The sequence below is a fragment of the Piliocolobus tephrosceles genome, chromosome 5 (assembly GCF_002776525.5).
Source record: "Piliocolobus tephrosceles isolate RC106 chromosome 5, ASM277652v3, whole genome shotgun sequence".
NCBI lineage: Eukaryota > Metazoa > Chordata > Mammalia > Primates > Cercopithecidae > Piliocolobus > Piliocolobus tephrosceles.
In genome coordinates this window covers 129327158-129345038 of record NC_045438.1, presented here as the reverse complement: position 1 = coordinate 129345038, position 17881 = coordinate 129327158, and the positions used below count along the sequence as shown (strand labels likewise).

The following is a 17881-nucleotide window of genomic DNA, read 5'->3' as shown; positions in this document are numbered from 1 at the left end:
GCCTGTGATTGAAAACATACAGCAGTTTTCCAAAGGCCCAGGGAGTGTCTGCTCCAGCTGCAAGGACCATCCCTGGGAGGGGCGGGGACTGGGCACCAGAAAGGATGGAAGATCTCTTGCCCACAAAGCCGTGGATATGGCTTCCCAGACCGAAGATGAAAATTGCCCCTAGAGTTGAGTGGTATTTTTCACATCATTGTTTGTTTATTTTTATATTTCCATTTTAAAATTTTAGATAGAGGGGTACATGTGCAGGTTTATTACAAGGGTACATTGCATGATGCTGAGGTTTGGGCTTGTATTGATCTTGTCACCATGGTAGTGAACATTGTAACCAATAGGAAGTTTGTCAGCCCTTGCCCCCTTCCCTCCCTCCCTCCCTCCTTTTGGAGTCTCTGATGTTTGTTGTTTCCATCTTTATGTCTGTGTGAACTCAAGATTTAGCACCCACTTACAAGTGAGAACATGCGATATTTGGTTTTCTGTTCCTGAGTTAATTCATTTAGGATAATGACCTGCAGCTGTATTCATGTTGCTGCAAAGGAGTGATTTTGTTCTTTTTTATGGCTGTGTAGTATTCCATGATGTGTACCACATTTTCTTTATCCAATCCACCATTGATGGGCACCTAGATTGATTCCATGTCTTTGCTATTGTGAATAGTGCTGCAATGAACATATGTTTCAGTGCATGTGTCTTTTGGTAGAAGGATTTATTTTTCTTTTGGTATATAGCCAGTAACGGGATTGCTGGGTTGAATGGCAGTTCTATTTTTAGAGCTCTGAGAAATCTCCAAACTGCTTCCCAGAGGAGGTGAAATAATTTGCATTCCCACCAGCAGTGTATAAATATACCCTTTTCTCTGCAACCTTGCCAACACTGTTATTTTTTGACTTTTTTAGCAGTAGCCATTCTGGCTGGTGTGAGATGGTATCTCATTGCAATTTTGATTTGCATCTTTCTGATGATTAGTGATGTTGAACACTGTTTTGTATGTTTCTTGGCCACTTGTATGTCTTCTTTTGAGAAGTGTCTGTTCCTGTCTTTGCCCGCTTTTTAATAGGGTTTTTTTTCTTATTCATTCATTTAAGTTCCTTATAGATTCTGGATATTAATCCTTCATTGGATGCATAGTTTGCAAATATTTTATCCCATTCTGTAGGTTCTCTATTTACTCTTTTGGGAGTTTCTTTTGCTGTGCAGAAGTTCTTTATTTAATTAAGTTCCATTTGTCTATGTTTGATTTTGTTGCATTTGCTTTTGGGGTCTTCATCATAGATTCATTGCCTAGACCAATGTCTAGAAAAGTATATCCTAGGTTTTCTTCTAGAATTTTAACAGATTTAAGTCTTACATTTAAGTCTTTAATCCATCTTGAGTTCATTTTTGTATATGGTTAGAGGTAGGAGTCTAGTTTCATTCTTCTGCAAATAGTTAGCCAGTTTTCCCAGCACTATTTATTGAATAGGATGTTCTTTCCCCATTGTTTATTTTTGTTGACTTTGTTGGAGATCAGTTGGTTGTAGGTGTGCAGCTTTATTTCGAGAGTTTTTATTTTGTTCCATTGGTCTAGATGTCTGGTTGTGTACTAATACCATACTGTTTTGGTTACTGTAGCCTTGTAGTTTAGTTTGAAATTGGGTAATGTGATACCCCTAGCTTTGTTCTATTTGCTTAGGATGGCCTTGGCTATTTAGGCTATTCTATGGTTCCATATGAATTTTAGAATAGCTTTTTTTCTAATTTTGTGAAAAATGACATTGGTAATTGGTGAAAATGACAATTGGTAAAAATGGAAATAGCACTGAATCTGTAGATTGTTTTGGACATTTAAACAACATTGATTCTTCCAATTCATGAGCATGGAATGCTTTTCCATTTGTTTGTGTTGTCTGTGATTTCTTCCAGCAGTGTTTTACAGGTCTCCTCATAGAGATCTTTCACCTTCACCATTAGGTGCATTCCTGGATATTTTTAGTTTTTTGTGGCTATTGTAAATGGGATTGCATTCTTGATTGTAAGCATGAAAGTTTTGGATGTATGGAAATGCTACTGATTTTGTACATTCATTTTGTATCCTGAGACTTTGCTGAAGTAGTTTATCAGGTCTTGGAGTATTTTGGCAGAATCTTTAGGGTTTTCTAGGTATATAGTCATATCAGCAAAGAGAGATAACTTGACTTCTTCTTTTCTGTTTGGATGCCTTTTATTTCTTTCTCTGGCCTAATTGCTCGGCTAGGACTTCCTACATTGTTGTTCCTATTGAACCAGTAACGTGAAGGCTGAAGAAGAGGGCAGATGTTTCACGGCCAGGTGGCAGCCCTTGGGGACGACTCCATACCCAGGGACCTGCCAGGGTGAGCATGAAGCAGGATACAGAGGCCTATAATGTCACCTTGGTACAGTTTTCCAGCAGAGGTCATTCTGCCTTCCCAAGTCTGGGAAGGGCCCTGGGGCAGCCTGGCTCTTTGTTGAAGACACTTTGCAGAATCTCAATTCTAAGTGTGTGCCCAAGTCTCTGGTGTGGGGAGGGCAGTGTACCTGACCCCTCAGTCCCAGGGCCAACAGTGGGAAGCTCAGAGCTCCAGTCGCTGTGGCTTAGGTGCCCTTGTTCTATGTTCCTGATGTAATCAGTATTTATTCTGTATCATCATTATTACTACTGAAATGAAACAACCAACCTTCCTAATGATACATTTTACCAAAGTCAAATGAGCCATCATGATGACTTTAGAGGCTCTCCTCCATTTCTCCACCGTTGGCCCTGGGTGCTGGATTTCTCTGATTACAGGTAATTGAGGGCCCATGCCAACTCAAGGGGAGCTTTTTTGGTCTGAAATACATGAATTTCTTATTTAATCAAAGCTTTCCATAAATTGTTGATCCCAGCTAGCTGGAGAGGAAATGAGGTGGTTCTACCTAGGATACCCACTCCATCAGTCCTCTGCAAGCTATACTCTTCTCCCAGCTGACTTCATTGGGTCACATATCAACAAAGGGTGTTTTCTGCAGATGTCCACTGCTTAAAAGGTGCCAAGGGCCTCTTAGAATATGACCGTACTGGTTTAGTGTTTGCATTCTTCATGCATTAAAGTGGGTTGATCATTGCAGTGGGCAGTAAACAGCATGAGGGCTAACAGAACCAAACTTGGAACAGAGTTGTGTTCAAATCCTTGTTTCAACACTCACTGGCTATATGACCTTGGGAAGGCACGGCATCTCCCCCATCTGGTAAATGCACTTACCTCTTTGCACTGCTGTGGATGAAAGGAGATTGCATATGAAGCTGTGCAACAGACACAGGTCTGTAAACAAATGCTGTTTTCATCATTAACCATTTCTGTTAGGATTAGTTAGTAGTGGCTCTCAAAAGCTCAGATAGGACCCTGAGGATCTGGGACACAGTGGGTGAATTTAGGTGGGGATGTGGGATGGGAAAGGAGGGGAGGATGAGGTAACAGCTGGAAGGGTGGGGTGCCAGGTGCTGATGGCCAGGCGCAAGAACACAGGCTGGGGAAACGGATCCTGTTGCGGGGGCGGGGGAATCCAAGGAAAGTTATGTGGATAGCAACCCTTGCCATCCTTAACTTCAGAGAGGGTTTTAAATGGGTTATCTTTTAGCTGGGTTTGGATTCCTAAAATCAGGTCAGTTTATATACCTTCATCCTCTTCCTGCAGATTCTACTTTGTACCTACCTAGGGCTACTTGCTGTATATGCCGCCGGGTGATTTCTTCCTTCAGGTGACCTGCCAAAGACACAAAAGAAAACTACCAGTGGGTTTCCAGTGGGCTGGAGGAAGACTGCCTCAGAAGCATGTGGCAAGCTACAGAAAAAAAAAAAAAGGTAGAGTAAGGGAGAAAAAAGCAGGCATAGCTTTCAAGAAATGCCCTTCCATGGTTCCTAGATTGTGCTGGAAGAAGAGGTTGCAAAGGCCTAGGTGCTGGCACATCAGTGCAAACACACATTTCACCCTTGAGATCAATCATCTTAGGATTCAAGTATCTTAGTCTGTCACCCATAACTTTTGCTGAGGCCCCGAATCTCCTAAATGGGTTTTTCTATTATTAATAAAGGGAAAAGAAGAATTTGGTTTTTTAATAATTTTTAGGCCTACTTTAAAAACCACATCTTTCTTTAAGCTATATGAAACTGTGTCAAATAAAAAAAGATGGTGGTTTTAGCTGACAATAACCCTAATAGTTGGTCATTTGGTGTGAAACTCATATAATTCTAGTTTACATTAATAAAGGTATGGTGAGCAGAGAACCGTGATAGTTCCCTTTAGGGAGGTGATAGTTCCACTCGGCTCTACAAGTGAGGAGACCTCACCTGGTATTTGTTCTGGGAGTTACTCTTCAAAAGGAACATTTGCAAAATAGAAAATACTCAGAAGATGGTGACTGGAATGGTGAGGGGTCTGAAACCATGCCATATGAGAAATATTTAAGGTGACCTGAGACATTTAGATGTGAAGACAAGACTTGGAGAGGAGAAATTGAGATAATGGCTGTCTTTGAATATCTGAACATTGTCATATGAATTAGAAAAAGCTTTATTTTTATCTTACTCCTGAGGGCAGAAATCAAGTCAAATGAAAGCAGACTTGGGGCTTAATACAAGGAAGAAACAGCTCACAATGAGGACTATCTCAAAATGGATTAAGTTGTCTCAAAATGGATTAAATCTCCTGGCAAAGCAGTGAGCCCCTTCCTGAAAGTGTTCAAGCAGAAGCTGGGTGACCATCTGTTGGGTTGTTAGAGTGAGAATTCCTGCCCTGGGAAGGATCTGGGAGGCAATGACCTCCAGGCGTCCTCCATCTCTAAAATTCCATGATTTCGTGCATGAAGGATGGGTGAAACAGCAGCCCAGAGTTTGTTTATGTCCAAGGGCTCAGCACACTTGTTAAAATGTCAGTGCTGTCTGTATGGCATGTCCCATTTGGGGGATGTGATCAGGCCTCTGGGGGATTCCAAGAAAGCCTGGAAAATTCATTGCTTCCTTGCTTAAGATATTTCTTTCCTCACATAAGTACATTCTATACCTCCAAGGCTATAGCTGAATTGAGAATTCAAAAGATGAGTAGACGAGGAAGCAGTCACAAGAGACTTTATCACTTATGGAGAGTTCTAGGGCACTCCTAGAATGTTACAATGGGGAGAGATGGCAGAGGTCATTCAGTTCAACTTTGCACCCAATTTAGGAATCCCTTCTACAGAAGGAAATGGGCATTTCCCTTCGGACTTGTATGTATTCGAGCAATTCCATTAAGATATATATAAGGAATTAATTATGTAAAGTTGCATCTGCTTCCCTATAACCTTCAGTTGTGTGCCTGGCCTGTTCTCTGGATCAGCACAGAGAAAGATCCTCTGTCACTGGCGGTGAGGGCCCTTCACACATCTGAGGATGCTTTGACTGATTTCTCTACTTCGACTTGCCCTCTGTGGAGGCCAAACATCACTAGTCCTTAGGTGATACCTCGGAGGCCACTATCTCCAGGCACATCATTGTCTTGGGTAAGGGTCTGGGGCACCTCATGTCTGTGCTTTGGTTTCCATGTGTCCCCACTGGAGAGAATTATGCATAGAGAGCATGGCAGGCATTGGGCCTAAGCAATAATTGCACCCTTATTCCATGTGGGGGAAGGGTGGGAACTTCAGGAGTGTGCTGAGGTGGATTTGGGGAAGTGGAAGCTTGACCCAGTGATGAGTATTGGTGAACCTGGATCCAACAGGAAAATGACTTTGACACCTGAGCCAGCCACAGCCCCAAATGGATCTTTTCCCCACTCGGTGCGATTTGACCCTTATTGTCCATATGAGCAGAGTAAAGACGTTGGGGACATAAGGCTGCTGCTGGACTGAGACTCTAGGCTGCATCAAACACTGCTGAATTAAATTGTAAGACAGGATAGCACATGCATGCTCCAAATAAAAGGAGATATTGCTGTGACTAATGCAACACACCATTTAGAAACATCTCTTGATTTACAGTGAGTCATCAAAAGCTTTTTAATCCTGCAGTATGGAGAGTCAGTGATGCTTTGGTGCCCTGCCTGTTTCCTGGGTATCGGGCACAGCCATATACCACGAGCTTCTCATATGCCTGGGTACTGCCTTCCTAATGAGCCTGGACAGCGGCTTGCTCCTTTAGAGCACACACTGGTTTGCACTGCTCCCTGGAAAACTACCTCCCTGATAATAAGTCTCCCCAATAATAAGCCTCCCTGACAATGGGCCTCCTGACACATGCTTCCTCAAGTCTGTGCCTCCCAACCCCATGCCTTGACCAGAGTAGGTGCACTCAACCTACGTCACAATTTTGAAACTCAGTTTTGGTGTATTGACTAACATCTCCCACCACATGGCAAGTTTCCCCCGCCCCCACCAAACAAGCTTCCGAAAATAGCCTTATGGCTGATACCTAATTGCATTTCTAACAGAGCTATTCTTCATGTGCAGATAACAGTCTGTAACCTGCTGGATCTTGCCGCTTCCTGAGTTTTGGCAAAAGAAGGAGTTGAGGGGAATTGCAGAATTCACTCAGCATGCAGCTTGCTGTCATTACCACGGTGATAAATTTGCTGGTTTTGGCCTGGGTTCCTGGACACATCCCCATCCAGAGGTATGGAAAAGAGATGAAATGGAAACAGAGAACTCCCAACCTGAGGCTGGAGACAGTCTGGGAGGGAAGTAGGGAGCCCAGACTGAGGCTGAAAAGCAAAAGGGTAGGGGAGGGAAGGAATGCGCTGCCTGCAGGAGTGTCCATAATTAGTAACTTTTCCTCCAGTAATTTACCACAGTACATGCTAGAAACACCTTCTCTCCCTTTTGATTCATTAATTGATGGAGTGGGGGTGGCAGCGGGGAGCAGAGCTTACAGCAATCCATGGGAAAGCTCCAGAGGAGATGGGTGACCTTAAATATGACCGCGAGCGGGATATGTGGAGGTGGTGCTCTGTGTGGTGTATGGGTTTTTTCTGTTACTGAGTAGTTCTAGGGAAAGTATTATCATCATGCAGAAGTGAAACTGATTTTTTTACATCAATGTTCAGTCTTCTGAATAAAACCATTTTTCATAAGCTTCACACTTTATTTTGCATGCATGCTACTTTGAGATTGTTCACCAAGTGAACGCTGCTTGGCTGGCCCGGAGGAGAGCTATTCACTTACGACTCCCTGAGTGGCTGTCTGCTGCTCCTGCAATTTCTGGGATGCTGTGCCTCATTCAACATGTTTATGCTGCTATCAAACAATAAATACTTATCTCTCGTCTACTATAGGTTATGCACTATGTTCTGAGTGCTGTGGAATATACACACTCGGAGAAGGCTCTATCCTGGCCTAGGAAAGTCAGTGCGGTACGGGGATCAGCAAAGAGGTGGCCTGTGTGCTCTTCCTTTTAAACGCCGGACCAATGGCTGGTCTTGCTCCTCCATCAGGGATGGTTTGCTTTCCTGCTGAGCCTGAGTTTGGCTCTCCCACACAGCACTCTGGGCAGCTACAGCCCATCACTTGAAGTTGGACTTGAGATGAAGCAAAACCTCTTTGCCATTTCAGTTATTCTAGAAAATAATTACAAATCTGGGCCGGGCATGGTGGTGGTTCATGCCTGTAATCCCAGCACTTTGGGACGCCAAGGTGGGTGGATCGCCTGAGGTCAGGAGTTTAGGACCAGTCTGGTCAACATGGCAAAACTCCATCTGTACTAAAAATACAAAAATTAGTCGGGTGTGCCGATGGGTGCCTGTAATCCCAGCTACTTGGGAGGCTGAGGCAAGAGAATCACTTGAACCTGGGAGGCAGAGGTTGCAGTGAGCCAAGATCGCGCCACTGCACTCCAGCCTGGGCAACAGAATGAGACTGTCTCAAAAAAAAAAAAAAAAAAAAAAAAAAAAGAAAAGAAAGAGAAAATAATTACAAATCTGGAGGTAGACAGAGTTGAGTTCAAATTTCAGTTTTGCTACTTCTTAGTTGAATGGGCTAATTAACATCTCTAAGCCTCAATGTTATCATTTGAAAAATGGAAATAATACTATAACTGCAATAATATCTGCTTTACTATATCTCAAGATCTTTCGGAGGAGCAAGGGATAATGCACCAGCATGTAGGATATACCACGCTAGTTTTAGGTATTCAGGCACTTTCAGACATATTGGAAGGTACTACATGGTTAAGATGACAGGTCAAGTGGCTAAATGTCAAATCAATGGTAGAGATACATTTAGAGGAGGAAAGGAGACATTGGGAAAGGCATAATCACTACCGGCGAATTGAGTAGGCTTAGAAAAGAGCAAGGGTGTTAAGGTGCGCTTGGGAAGGGCACTGCAGTCTGACAGAACTGCTGGGGCAAGAATGCAGAAGCCAAGTACATACTGGTTTGGGACAGGAGCAGCAAGGGAGGGTTGAGTGGAGGACTAGGGCTGGGGAAGACTGAGTTGTATTCATACTGGAGTCTGGGGTCCTGGATAATTACCAAGAGCTCTGGACCCAGGTAAACGCTATTTGTCTGACTATACTACTAGAGTAGAACTGGGGTGTGGGGAGAATATGTAGAATATGTTTCCTGCCTGAGGGGCCTCTTTGAAATGGAAGGTCTAGTTAGAGGCTCTGAACTCAGAGTGTCAATTTCAGCTGTGATGTGAGAAGCCAGTTTTTTTTTTTTTTTGTACTAACACAGAGGATCATGATAACCTAAGGTTAGATCCCTAAAGGCTGTGTGTAAGGCTATTTGTAAAAATAATGGGCCTAGAATAACTTGTGTAATCCTTACACGGATTTCCAACTAACAAGAGGATGTAAATTCTTTGAAACTCTAAAATCAGACATATTCATGTCCCCCTTGCTAATATGTATTTCATCAGGCTTTATCCAAACTTGTTGGTATACTTTGAAAATGTATTGAGGCAGGAACTACCTCTTCTCACCATAGCAGTGGTGGATAAAATAGAAAAGAGACTATCAGGAAGACATTGCTGGATTTGATTATGAGACATACTTCTGAAGACCAGAAGTAGGATGGAAATGCAAAAATGGCGAGTGGAGCTGAGGCCTTGAGCATGCAAAGCACTGGTTCCAGAAGTAGGAAGGTGACTAAAAGGGTGCCATGCAAAACAGGGTAAGAGTCAGGCACATTGTTTGAAGCTGAGGGTTGAAGTGAGACTCCCTATCACCCAATCTGTGAGTGAAAGGGGACTGAAAAAAACGTGCACCAGATGTTGCTTGGGGCTATGGTTTCCAACTCAATGCAAGCCAAAGGAGGAAGAAATGTACAAACTCAGTCTCTCTCCAGTTGCCAAGCCCAGCTGCTCACGGGCTCTAGACAGGGTCTGCTCATCTCCAGTTCTGTTATGGAGCAGGCACTCCAAATTGTCTTTACTGGAGCTGATTTTGGATTAGGGGCCTGGAGGATCTGTCAGCCAGAGAGGGATGAACACAAAGAGAAAGAGAGTAAGAGAAATAAATAAAACGTGTTTCATTAAAAATGGGCCTGCCCACCAAAATGCCAAAATGTATGAATAAATCTAATGCTAAAAAAAGATAGTCAAGTCAATAGTTGGAACATGAATTAGTTACAGATGAAAGTAATTTTCTGGGCAGGCAGATGAAGACATTTGTTGATGCAGAAGCACAGAGGCTTGAGTTAATTTTACTCTTCAGTTTAGGGTACGCCATCTGCATTAGCCTGGGCAATGCCTCTCCTATATGTTTGTATGTATAGATGTATGTATACATAAGCATTTATATATATATATGTGTGTGTGTGTATGTATACGTGTACTTTGACCCTCATACTTCATGCCTCATGTCCTATTCTCATTCTCCTCTTCTTCCAACGGGCAACCATTCTAATTTGTTTGATGTATGTGTTCTTATTGTAGGTGTTCTTCCAATTTGTATTCAAGTTTTCTGTGTAGTTTTAAGCTGTGAAAGTAATATTGTGCTATAGATCTCATTCTGTTTCTTATTTATTAGTACTGTTTTTGACATCTGTTTTGTTGTATATGCATCTAATTCTCAGTTTCTGACTGCTACATCCATTCCACAGAATGCACCCCAACTTTTACTTCCATTTTTTGATAGTTGAACAACTGGATTGCACCTCACTCCCACTAACGCCAACAGTGCTGTGATGACCATCCCTAAGCATGTAGTCTTGTAAGTCTGTAAGAAAATTTCTCTGCTGGTTCTCAGCAGATCTGCGTAACTAATTTGAGTGCTGCCCTCCATAATGATTGAGCTAGTCTATCTGCCCAAGGCAAAGACCTTAAAGTATGTTGAGGATACTTAACAAGATTAATGAAGGGATACATTTTCTTTAAAAAGAATAAGAAATATGTGACAAATAGGTATAAATGATACAAGAATAGGTGGATATAACAGAAATTTTGAAATAAAAACTAGTCATTTGAAATGAATAAAAAGTACAGAGAGTAAGGGAATAAACTCTAGACAGGGTAAATTTCAAAAGTGAATTAGTGAATTGGAAGACAGTTGGAAAAGCTCACTCAAACACAGCACAGAAAGCAAGAGATAAAAATGGGGAAAGCAGTTAAAAGTCACAGAGAAGAGACTGAGAGGCTTCCTAATTTGCCTAGAATTCTAGAAGAGAATGGAGGCAAATTGTAAAGAAGCAGTATTTGAAGAGATAGCAGTTGAGATTTTCCAGCATTCGAGAAAAATATAAGCCCTTGGGTTGAAAGTGCAGTTTGAATATTGAGCAGGATAAATAAAAATAAATCCACCCCCAGACACATCATAGTAAAATTACAGAACTTCAGGGAAACAGAAACACTATTAACAGCTTCCAGGGGACCTGCAAAGGAGCAACTTAGATGACCGCCCACCCTCAGTGACAACTGCAGGTGCCAGGAGATAGTGGAGGGAAACAGCTGTCAACGTGAATTTTATTCATACCCAAACTATCATTCATAGGTGAGGGCTCAGTAAAGACATTATCAGTCATAAGAGGACAAAGAGCATTTACACCCACAGACCCTCTCTCCCTAAAAGAACTCAACTGAGAGGCAACCAAGGGTGGAAGGTGAGTGCATGGACTCTCGAGCCGACCCCCTTGGGTTTGCATCCAGCTGGGCCACTACTGTGTAACCTCCTGCAAATGACTGAATGTCAGTGTGCCTCAGTTTTGACATCTGAAAAATGGGGATTATAACAGCATTTGTGCTGTGAGAACTGAATTAGGTCACATGTGTAAAGTACTTAAGGAGTTCCTGACATATAATAAAAACTATGTAAGTGTGAAAGTTGTTATGATCAGCAAGAAGAAAAATAAACACACAGGTGGGGGATAAAAGAAATAATAGCAAAAAATGTAAATTAAATATTTAAGTAAAAATATTTAATTATTTGATCATTAAAAAACCTCTGTGTGTATGTGTGTGTGCGCGTATCTGAAAACTAACTCTTTAGGCAATGATAACACAGTGAAGATAAAGTAACGGGATGTTCAGTGGGGAGTTAACGCGAGCTGTAACCCTGGCTGTGACTGGGAGGAGGATATATTTGGAACAACTACAGACATTGTTATAGTTACTTTTTAACTCTAGAAGAATAAAAATATGTACAATAGCAGCCAAATCAATAGAAGATCAGAAAAAAAGGCAAGGGATGGGTGTTGTGGGGAGGGAATGCCAACATTTTAACAATTCAACAGAAGCCAAGGAATAAGAAAAAAGGAATCAGAGAAAAGAATGGGGTATAAATGATCCTGTGTTTGGTGAAACAAACAGTGACAAGAGCTTTACATATATGTATGTAAATAACTGTGTGTGTGTGTGTGTTTGTGCACGCATATATGCCCTTGTGCATATATATGTACACATATGATCATGTGACCATAGAGGCTATGTGAATGAATATCTACAATGCTATGACAGGTTACTGAGGGTGGAAGTCGGGTGGAGAATGAATTGGGTAGGAGAGGATGAAGCCAGGCAAGATTAAAAAAAAGAGAAAATGTACTTTAATAAAGGCACATGATTTACGATTCATATAAAAGCTGTATTTGTATATATTTATAAAAAGAAATAAAAATTAAATACCCACTGCACTTCCTTGATAGGGAAATGTGATGTTACTATAGCACACTGGAAATTGCTCTTGGGCACCTGCCACACATGTGATGTCATCTGCCATGTGTGCTCGCTGAAAATATTCATAATCCAAGTCTCAGCGACAGGGATAGGGGAAATAAGGAGGGTTTCAGCATCAGATTATTTGGCAGAGCTGTGTTATTCACCAGCAGCCTGGCAAAGAAGTGAAGGTGGAAGACAGAGGGTCAGAGGGAGCCCAAGACAGTAAGGGATTTCCACTGGCTTGGGTACCTCTGAGAAGCCTTCTTCCCTTCTTGAGGTCACGGCAACAGGTCCTCCCCTGGGTTCCTCAGAGAGAAAGGTCCAGCATGGAACATACAGTGGGAGACCAGGACTGGCCTAAATGCTAGGCAAATGTTTTTAAGCTGCCTTATTCCAACTGACACTTCATTTCTCCAGAATTCAAGATTCTTCTTCCATTTAGTATGCTAAACATCACAGTTGATAACATAATGAAGTTGCAGAGAAAGGGGGAAAGCAGCTCATTTTAAAAGATATCAATACTTTCTAGAAAAACATCACTGGAACTTGTCTTGATTTCCCCCCATGGGGATTTTCTCAAGAGCTCCCCATCACCTTGGGCCCATCCTGTGGAGGAGGATGTGCCTGGTAATTAATGAGCATTTCAGCTTGGGAGGAAAAGACAGCTCCTTTCTTATCATTACGACAGTACATGGTGATCACATTTTGGGGAATGCTCTCATTTATAAAAAGATGACCAAATTATACCATGTCTGGGAGACCCAATTTCTTTTGCTCTGGGATATTCATTTGGGCTACCCAAGTAATCAAAATAATCACACAAGATTAGCACGTTCTGTCTGAAGCTCAAGCAATTGGCTATTGTATATGTGTAATTAAGCTAAGAAGCTTATTGATATCACTATTTCTGTATGTGATACTATTACATAAACAGATTCAGAGAATTAAGTAAGCCCATTTGTTAAAAGCTCAAACAAACATGGAGATGCAAGTGGGTAAGCATTAGGAAAATTTTCAGCTCAGCAACCAGCATGAATTGTTAAATACTAAACATCTCAGGGAGCTGAGGGCTTATGATTATGTTGGCATCTATTCAAAAGATGTCACTTTAGATGCTTGAAAGTTCTTATCTCAGCAAGGGGGGATATAACCAGCTTCCAAGGCCTGCCCTGTAGGAGTAGCTGTAGTTCACAAACATTCTTACTGTTTGAAGATGTGGTTCCGGTTGCCAGAAATGCTGTCTGGGGTGAGGGCAGGGCCCGGGTAGCCACTGCCTGTGATTTCCATCCTTATATCCCCATAAGTAGCCCAGGGTACACTCTTAGGAGTACCTGAGGGCATTCGAAGCTCCTCTTCTCCAGTGGGGGTGGGACAGGTATATTCCATCTGTTCCCAACATGCTCCTATTTGCACTGGAGGCTAGTTCGTAGGGCCCCTCACTAACTGGCAAGTGGAGGGCAGGTTCACTGCAGGGACATAAAATCAAACCCCAAGCACTGAGATGTTTGATTTTGCAGTGTACATACTTTTAAAAACTTGGATTCCAACAAGAAAACAGCAAGTTTTACATGGCTCTTTGATATAAATAATCAACTCTTTCACTCCAAAATAAAACTTGATTCTACTCATTTAATTTTAAATCAGTTAGTGCTTTAAAAAAAGTCAGTGGGAAAAAACAAGCCCCAATTAAGGCTCACTGCTGGCCAAACTTCCAGCTGGCCTGTAAAATAATTGCCTAACACAGAGTTGGTGCTTCGTGATGTGGGAATTGTTCTCCATCTGAAGAGACTGGAGATTAGGAGAAATGTGTTAGTGAGTTTGTGAATAAAAGACAAAACTGAATGGAAATGGTTTCAGCTTCCAGGTTCAAAAGTCATTTTTAGATGCTGTGTATACATGTTGTGTCTTTCTGGTGCGATGGGCCAGGCCCACCATTGAATCTGTGAGGCCCCCTGTGCTCTGTCTCTGCACTCACCTACATGGGAGTGGCATGGGGTGGACATATTAGTGCATCTCAGGAAAACAATCCAAGGGAGCCAACGGGGACTGAGCCCAGCAGGTGCACTGGGAAACTGTGGTGGAGTGGGAAGCCAGAGAAAGGTGGCTGGCTTTCAGAGACAACTGAACAGCAGTGAAGGCTCATCAGCGGAGAGGGAGTGGAAAAGGGCAGGAGAAGTTGCAGAGGGAATCCTGGGCCTACAATAATGGAAAAAGCATGAGCTTTGGGAGCATGTAGACTTGTACTGACACTTCCTACCTGTGACCCTAGGCTACTTAATCCCTTTGAGCCTCAATTTCTTCATTAAAATAGGGTGATAACACCAACCTGGCAAGGTTGTTGCAAGAATTAGACCCAATGTACATAAAGCCCCCAGCAGAGTGCCTGGCACATTGTAGGTGCACAATGAGTGGTGGTCGTCACGGTGGTGGTACTAGTTAAAGTAATAATTTTGAGGTGGGTGGCTCTGATTACAAATAACACTGCATGGAGGATTGAAGCAAGCTAACCTATTGCAATTGTTTCTAAGGTCTTGATTACATTCGAATATGGCAGGACATCTGTATTTTCCCCGATCCGTTTTAGAAACACATCTTTCAGGCCTAAATTAACAAGTTATTGTGGGCCCAGCAGACTTTTCTGAAGTGCCTCTCTCCCCCACGGTGGGGAGGAAGGGGGGACAGTCATATGTCCTTGCAATCTTCCAAATCAGGGTTTCACAAAGCAGAGCCGTGACCTTTCAGCACTTGCTGACTCCAACTTTTTACAAATTTAGTTTATATTTACTAAACCTTCTGCCTTCTGATCAGTTATTTACCCTCAAATTCACCATTACTTTAGTTAGTAATGGGTCTTCCACATTCTGTTATAGTGAAATATGATTGATTTCTGTAATTGGAAGTAAATGACTTTTTAATAAGCTTGCCTGAAATGCTGGTGATAATGGTTCTGTTTTCAGAGCCTGGAATAATTTCTATCTGCATCCTGTTATTTTACTTTATTTTATTCCAGAAAAATAACACCAGAGCTCTTTCTCCGTTTGTTTCCTCTGAGGCTAAATATTTTCAAAGAGGAAAGAGGAAGGAGAGAGGTCGAGATGGACATACCCACCATTTTACAGAGGGTGCTTTTCAGGAGTGACATATTTCAGGAAGAACACAGTTTCCCCTCCCCAAACTTGAGTTCTGCCTGCCTGAAATTCCAGTACACATGGCTCTGTTTCTTACAGATCTCAGTCCTGGTGGATATAAGCTGGTCATTTTGGGGATAATGCATAATAAGGAAATCTAGGGAGTTAGGACTAGAAAAAAGAGGCAAAGCAGACAACATAACCAAATGGGAGGTTTTTGCAATGAAGCTTTGGGAGATGAGGGAAGCTGGAGTACACATGGCCTGAGAACTACACTTCTTCAGTCATCAAAATGAGTGAGGAGAGGGAGTGGGAAATCAGAACATGTGTAAGAAGGGCTGATGGCACAATTCTGGGAGCTGTGTCTCTGGGAAGCCAACAATTCCAAGGGCTAATATCAGGAAGGCAGTGAATAGCCAGAGAGGAGAAAAACAGACATGGAGAAGGAATTGCCACAATATGCAAAGATAAAAATAATTTACAAGCTTCATGTTGAAACTTTAGGGGAGGGAGATCCTGAAAAATTTTCTGCCTCCAAGGGGATGGTAAATGGAGGCTAAATATACAGAGCCCATTATGATGAGTGAAATGTTATTATAATTCTCTAGTGTATTGGTTTTAGTGTTCTGGTGAATATAAAAATATTTGTAGGCACTTTTATAGGTTTACTTGTAAACTTAATCTTGCTTTTCACATAAAGGCGTAATCCTTAATTATGGCTTTTCCCATCACAGGGATGTTCAGTTCCTTCATGGCTAGGGACAGGTGGGTAACTGTTACCTATAACATGCCAGATGTGACAATGTACATTCCAGAGCATAGCAGTTGTTTCTAATCCTCATTGCAGCAGAAGCTGATTTCATTTCAGCTAATGGAGCATATTGGTCATCAGCTGCTCCAGGGTCTATCTAACAGGTGCCCGGAGGAGACTAAACCTTCACATTCTTTGAACTTGGGAAGGTAAAATTCCCAGAATTAGGAGCAGCTTTCGCCTTCTATGAGAAAGTCTGGATATTATCTTTGAGAAAAACATGGTTCTGTTGGAGATAAGCTAATCATTTTAATGGGGCATTTGAGGTTTGTACATGTAAGGTAAAGATACACCATTATTTTGGGGGAAGCTCTAAAAATGAAATCACCCAAATGCAGGTAGGTGCTTCTAAGTAAGAGTTAGATGTTCTCTTTAGTATTCTGTGTTCAGAAACACAGATTGGGTGCTTCTTTAGCAGAATTATGTGTTTGCAGAGCTACAGATTAAAACAAAATCTTCAATCAGTTTATCCTAGGCCTCAAAAGTAATGCTTGTACTTGGACGCTATGATGGTTAGTTTTATATGTCAAAGCGTGTAGGCTACAGTGCTCAGATGTTTGCTTAAACACCAGTCTAGATGTTGCTTTTAGATGTGATTAATGTTTAAATCAATAGCCTTTGAGAAGAATCGATGACCCTCCATTGTGGGAGTGAGCCTTATCCAATCAGTTGAAGGCCTTAAGAGAAAAAAGACTGAAGTCCTCCAGAGCGCAAGAAATTGTGCCTCCAGACTGCTTTTGGACTTCACCTGCAACATCAACCCTTCCTTGGCTCTCTGGCTTGTAGGCTTGCCCTGTTCGAATTGAACTTGCCAGCCGCTATAATCTCATGAGCTAATGCCTCAAAATAAATCTCTCTCTCTCTGTATCTATGCACATCCTTTTGGCTCTGTTTTTCTGGAGAGCCATGACTAATACAGATGATGTGGATATGTGTCCTTGTCCAAGCACCTGCTGTAGCTCTTTGGGAATAGTGGGCAGTCAATGGTGGAATGAATACGTAGGTCTGATCTTGTCCCCACCTCACACGTGAATAGAGGCTTTCATCCAGGAACTCAGTGGTGGCCACAACAATGAGGGAAATACACTATTGTACTGAGTGAGCTGAGCTGGGTCCTGCCACTAAAGAACCACCTGTCTCATCAGGCCAAAGGCAACCCCATTGAGAAACGCTGCTTTTGAGGAAAGATGGAACAAGTTGTTGGTCACTGGGGGAAGTCCCACCTTGACTGATGACATGCTTGTGTCATTGAGGACTGAATGGCCCAGAGTTTTGGAAAACAAACTGCTATAAATTATCATGTGAGAGCTATGGGTCCAGGCAGTGCTCTGGAGAAAGTGAACATACAAATAGGCAGTTGGGCCCTGTGCCCACAGCAGGTTGTTTCTTGGAGCAGGCCTGCCTGAGGGTGTGTGGAAGCCTTCATGAATGAGGCTGGAAGCCTATAGGTCAAAGCCCTCCAAGAAACCAGAAGGAGCTTTTAGCTGCTCTCCAAGGAGCATTTCTGTTAGGCTTAAACCTCCATCAATACCTTGTTCAAGTTTGCCTCGCCTAGTCAGATGCCATCACCAGGGCTACAGGGTCTTTGAGGCCTGGTAGCAGCCACCAGCAATGGCACCATCAGAGGACAGCATGCCCAGCAGGCAGCAGCCCCTATAGCCCGAGAGCAGATGAGGAAGACAGAGAGGAAGGACTTCAGGCAGGCGCTCCAGATCAGTGCTTGGAGGCAGTGCTTGGAGAGCCTTTTGGGCACAGTCTGGGGACTTGCTTTGATGTGAGTAGATTAATTTCCAGCAGTAAAGCCAGGAGGGACTTTGGCCATAATATTTTGGGAATAAGAAGGAG

At 42.5% G+C, this 17881-nt stretch overlaps 1 protein-coding gene across 2 annotated transcripts in view; it reads right to left on the bottom strand.

Moving 5' to 3' along the window:
• Nucleotides 1-17881, bottom strand: part of LOC113219905 (kinesin-like protein KIF6) — a 95507-nt gene that overhangs the window by 46478 nt on the left and 31148 nt on the right. For both annotated transcript variants that reach the window (XM_026448106.2, XM_026448107.1), the window contains exon 3: nucleotides 3697-3747. In XM_026448106.2, coding sequence (XP_026303891.1) covers nucleotides 3697-3747 — 51 coding nt within the window. The remainder of the gene's footprint in view (nucleotides 1-3696; nucleotides 3748-17881) is intronic.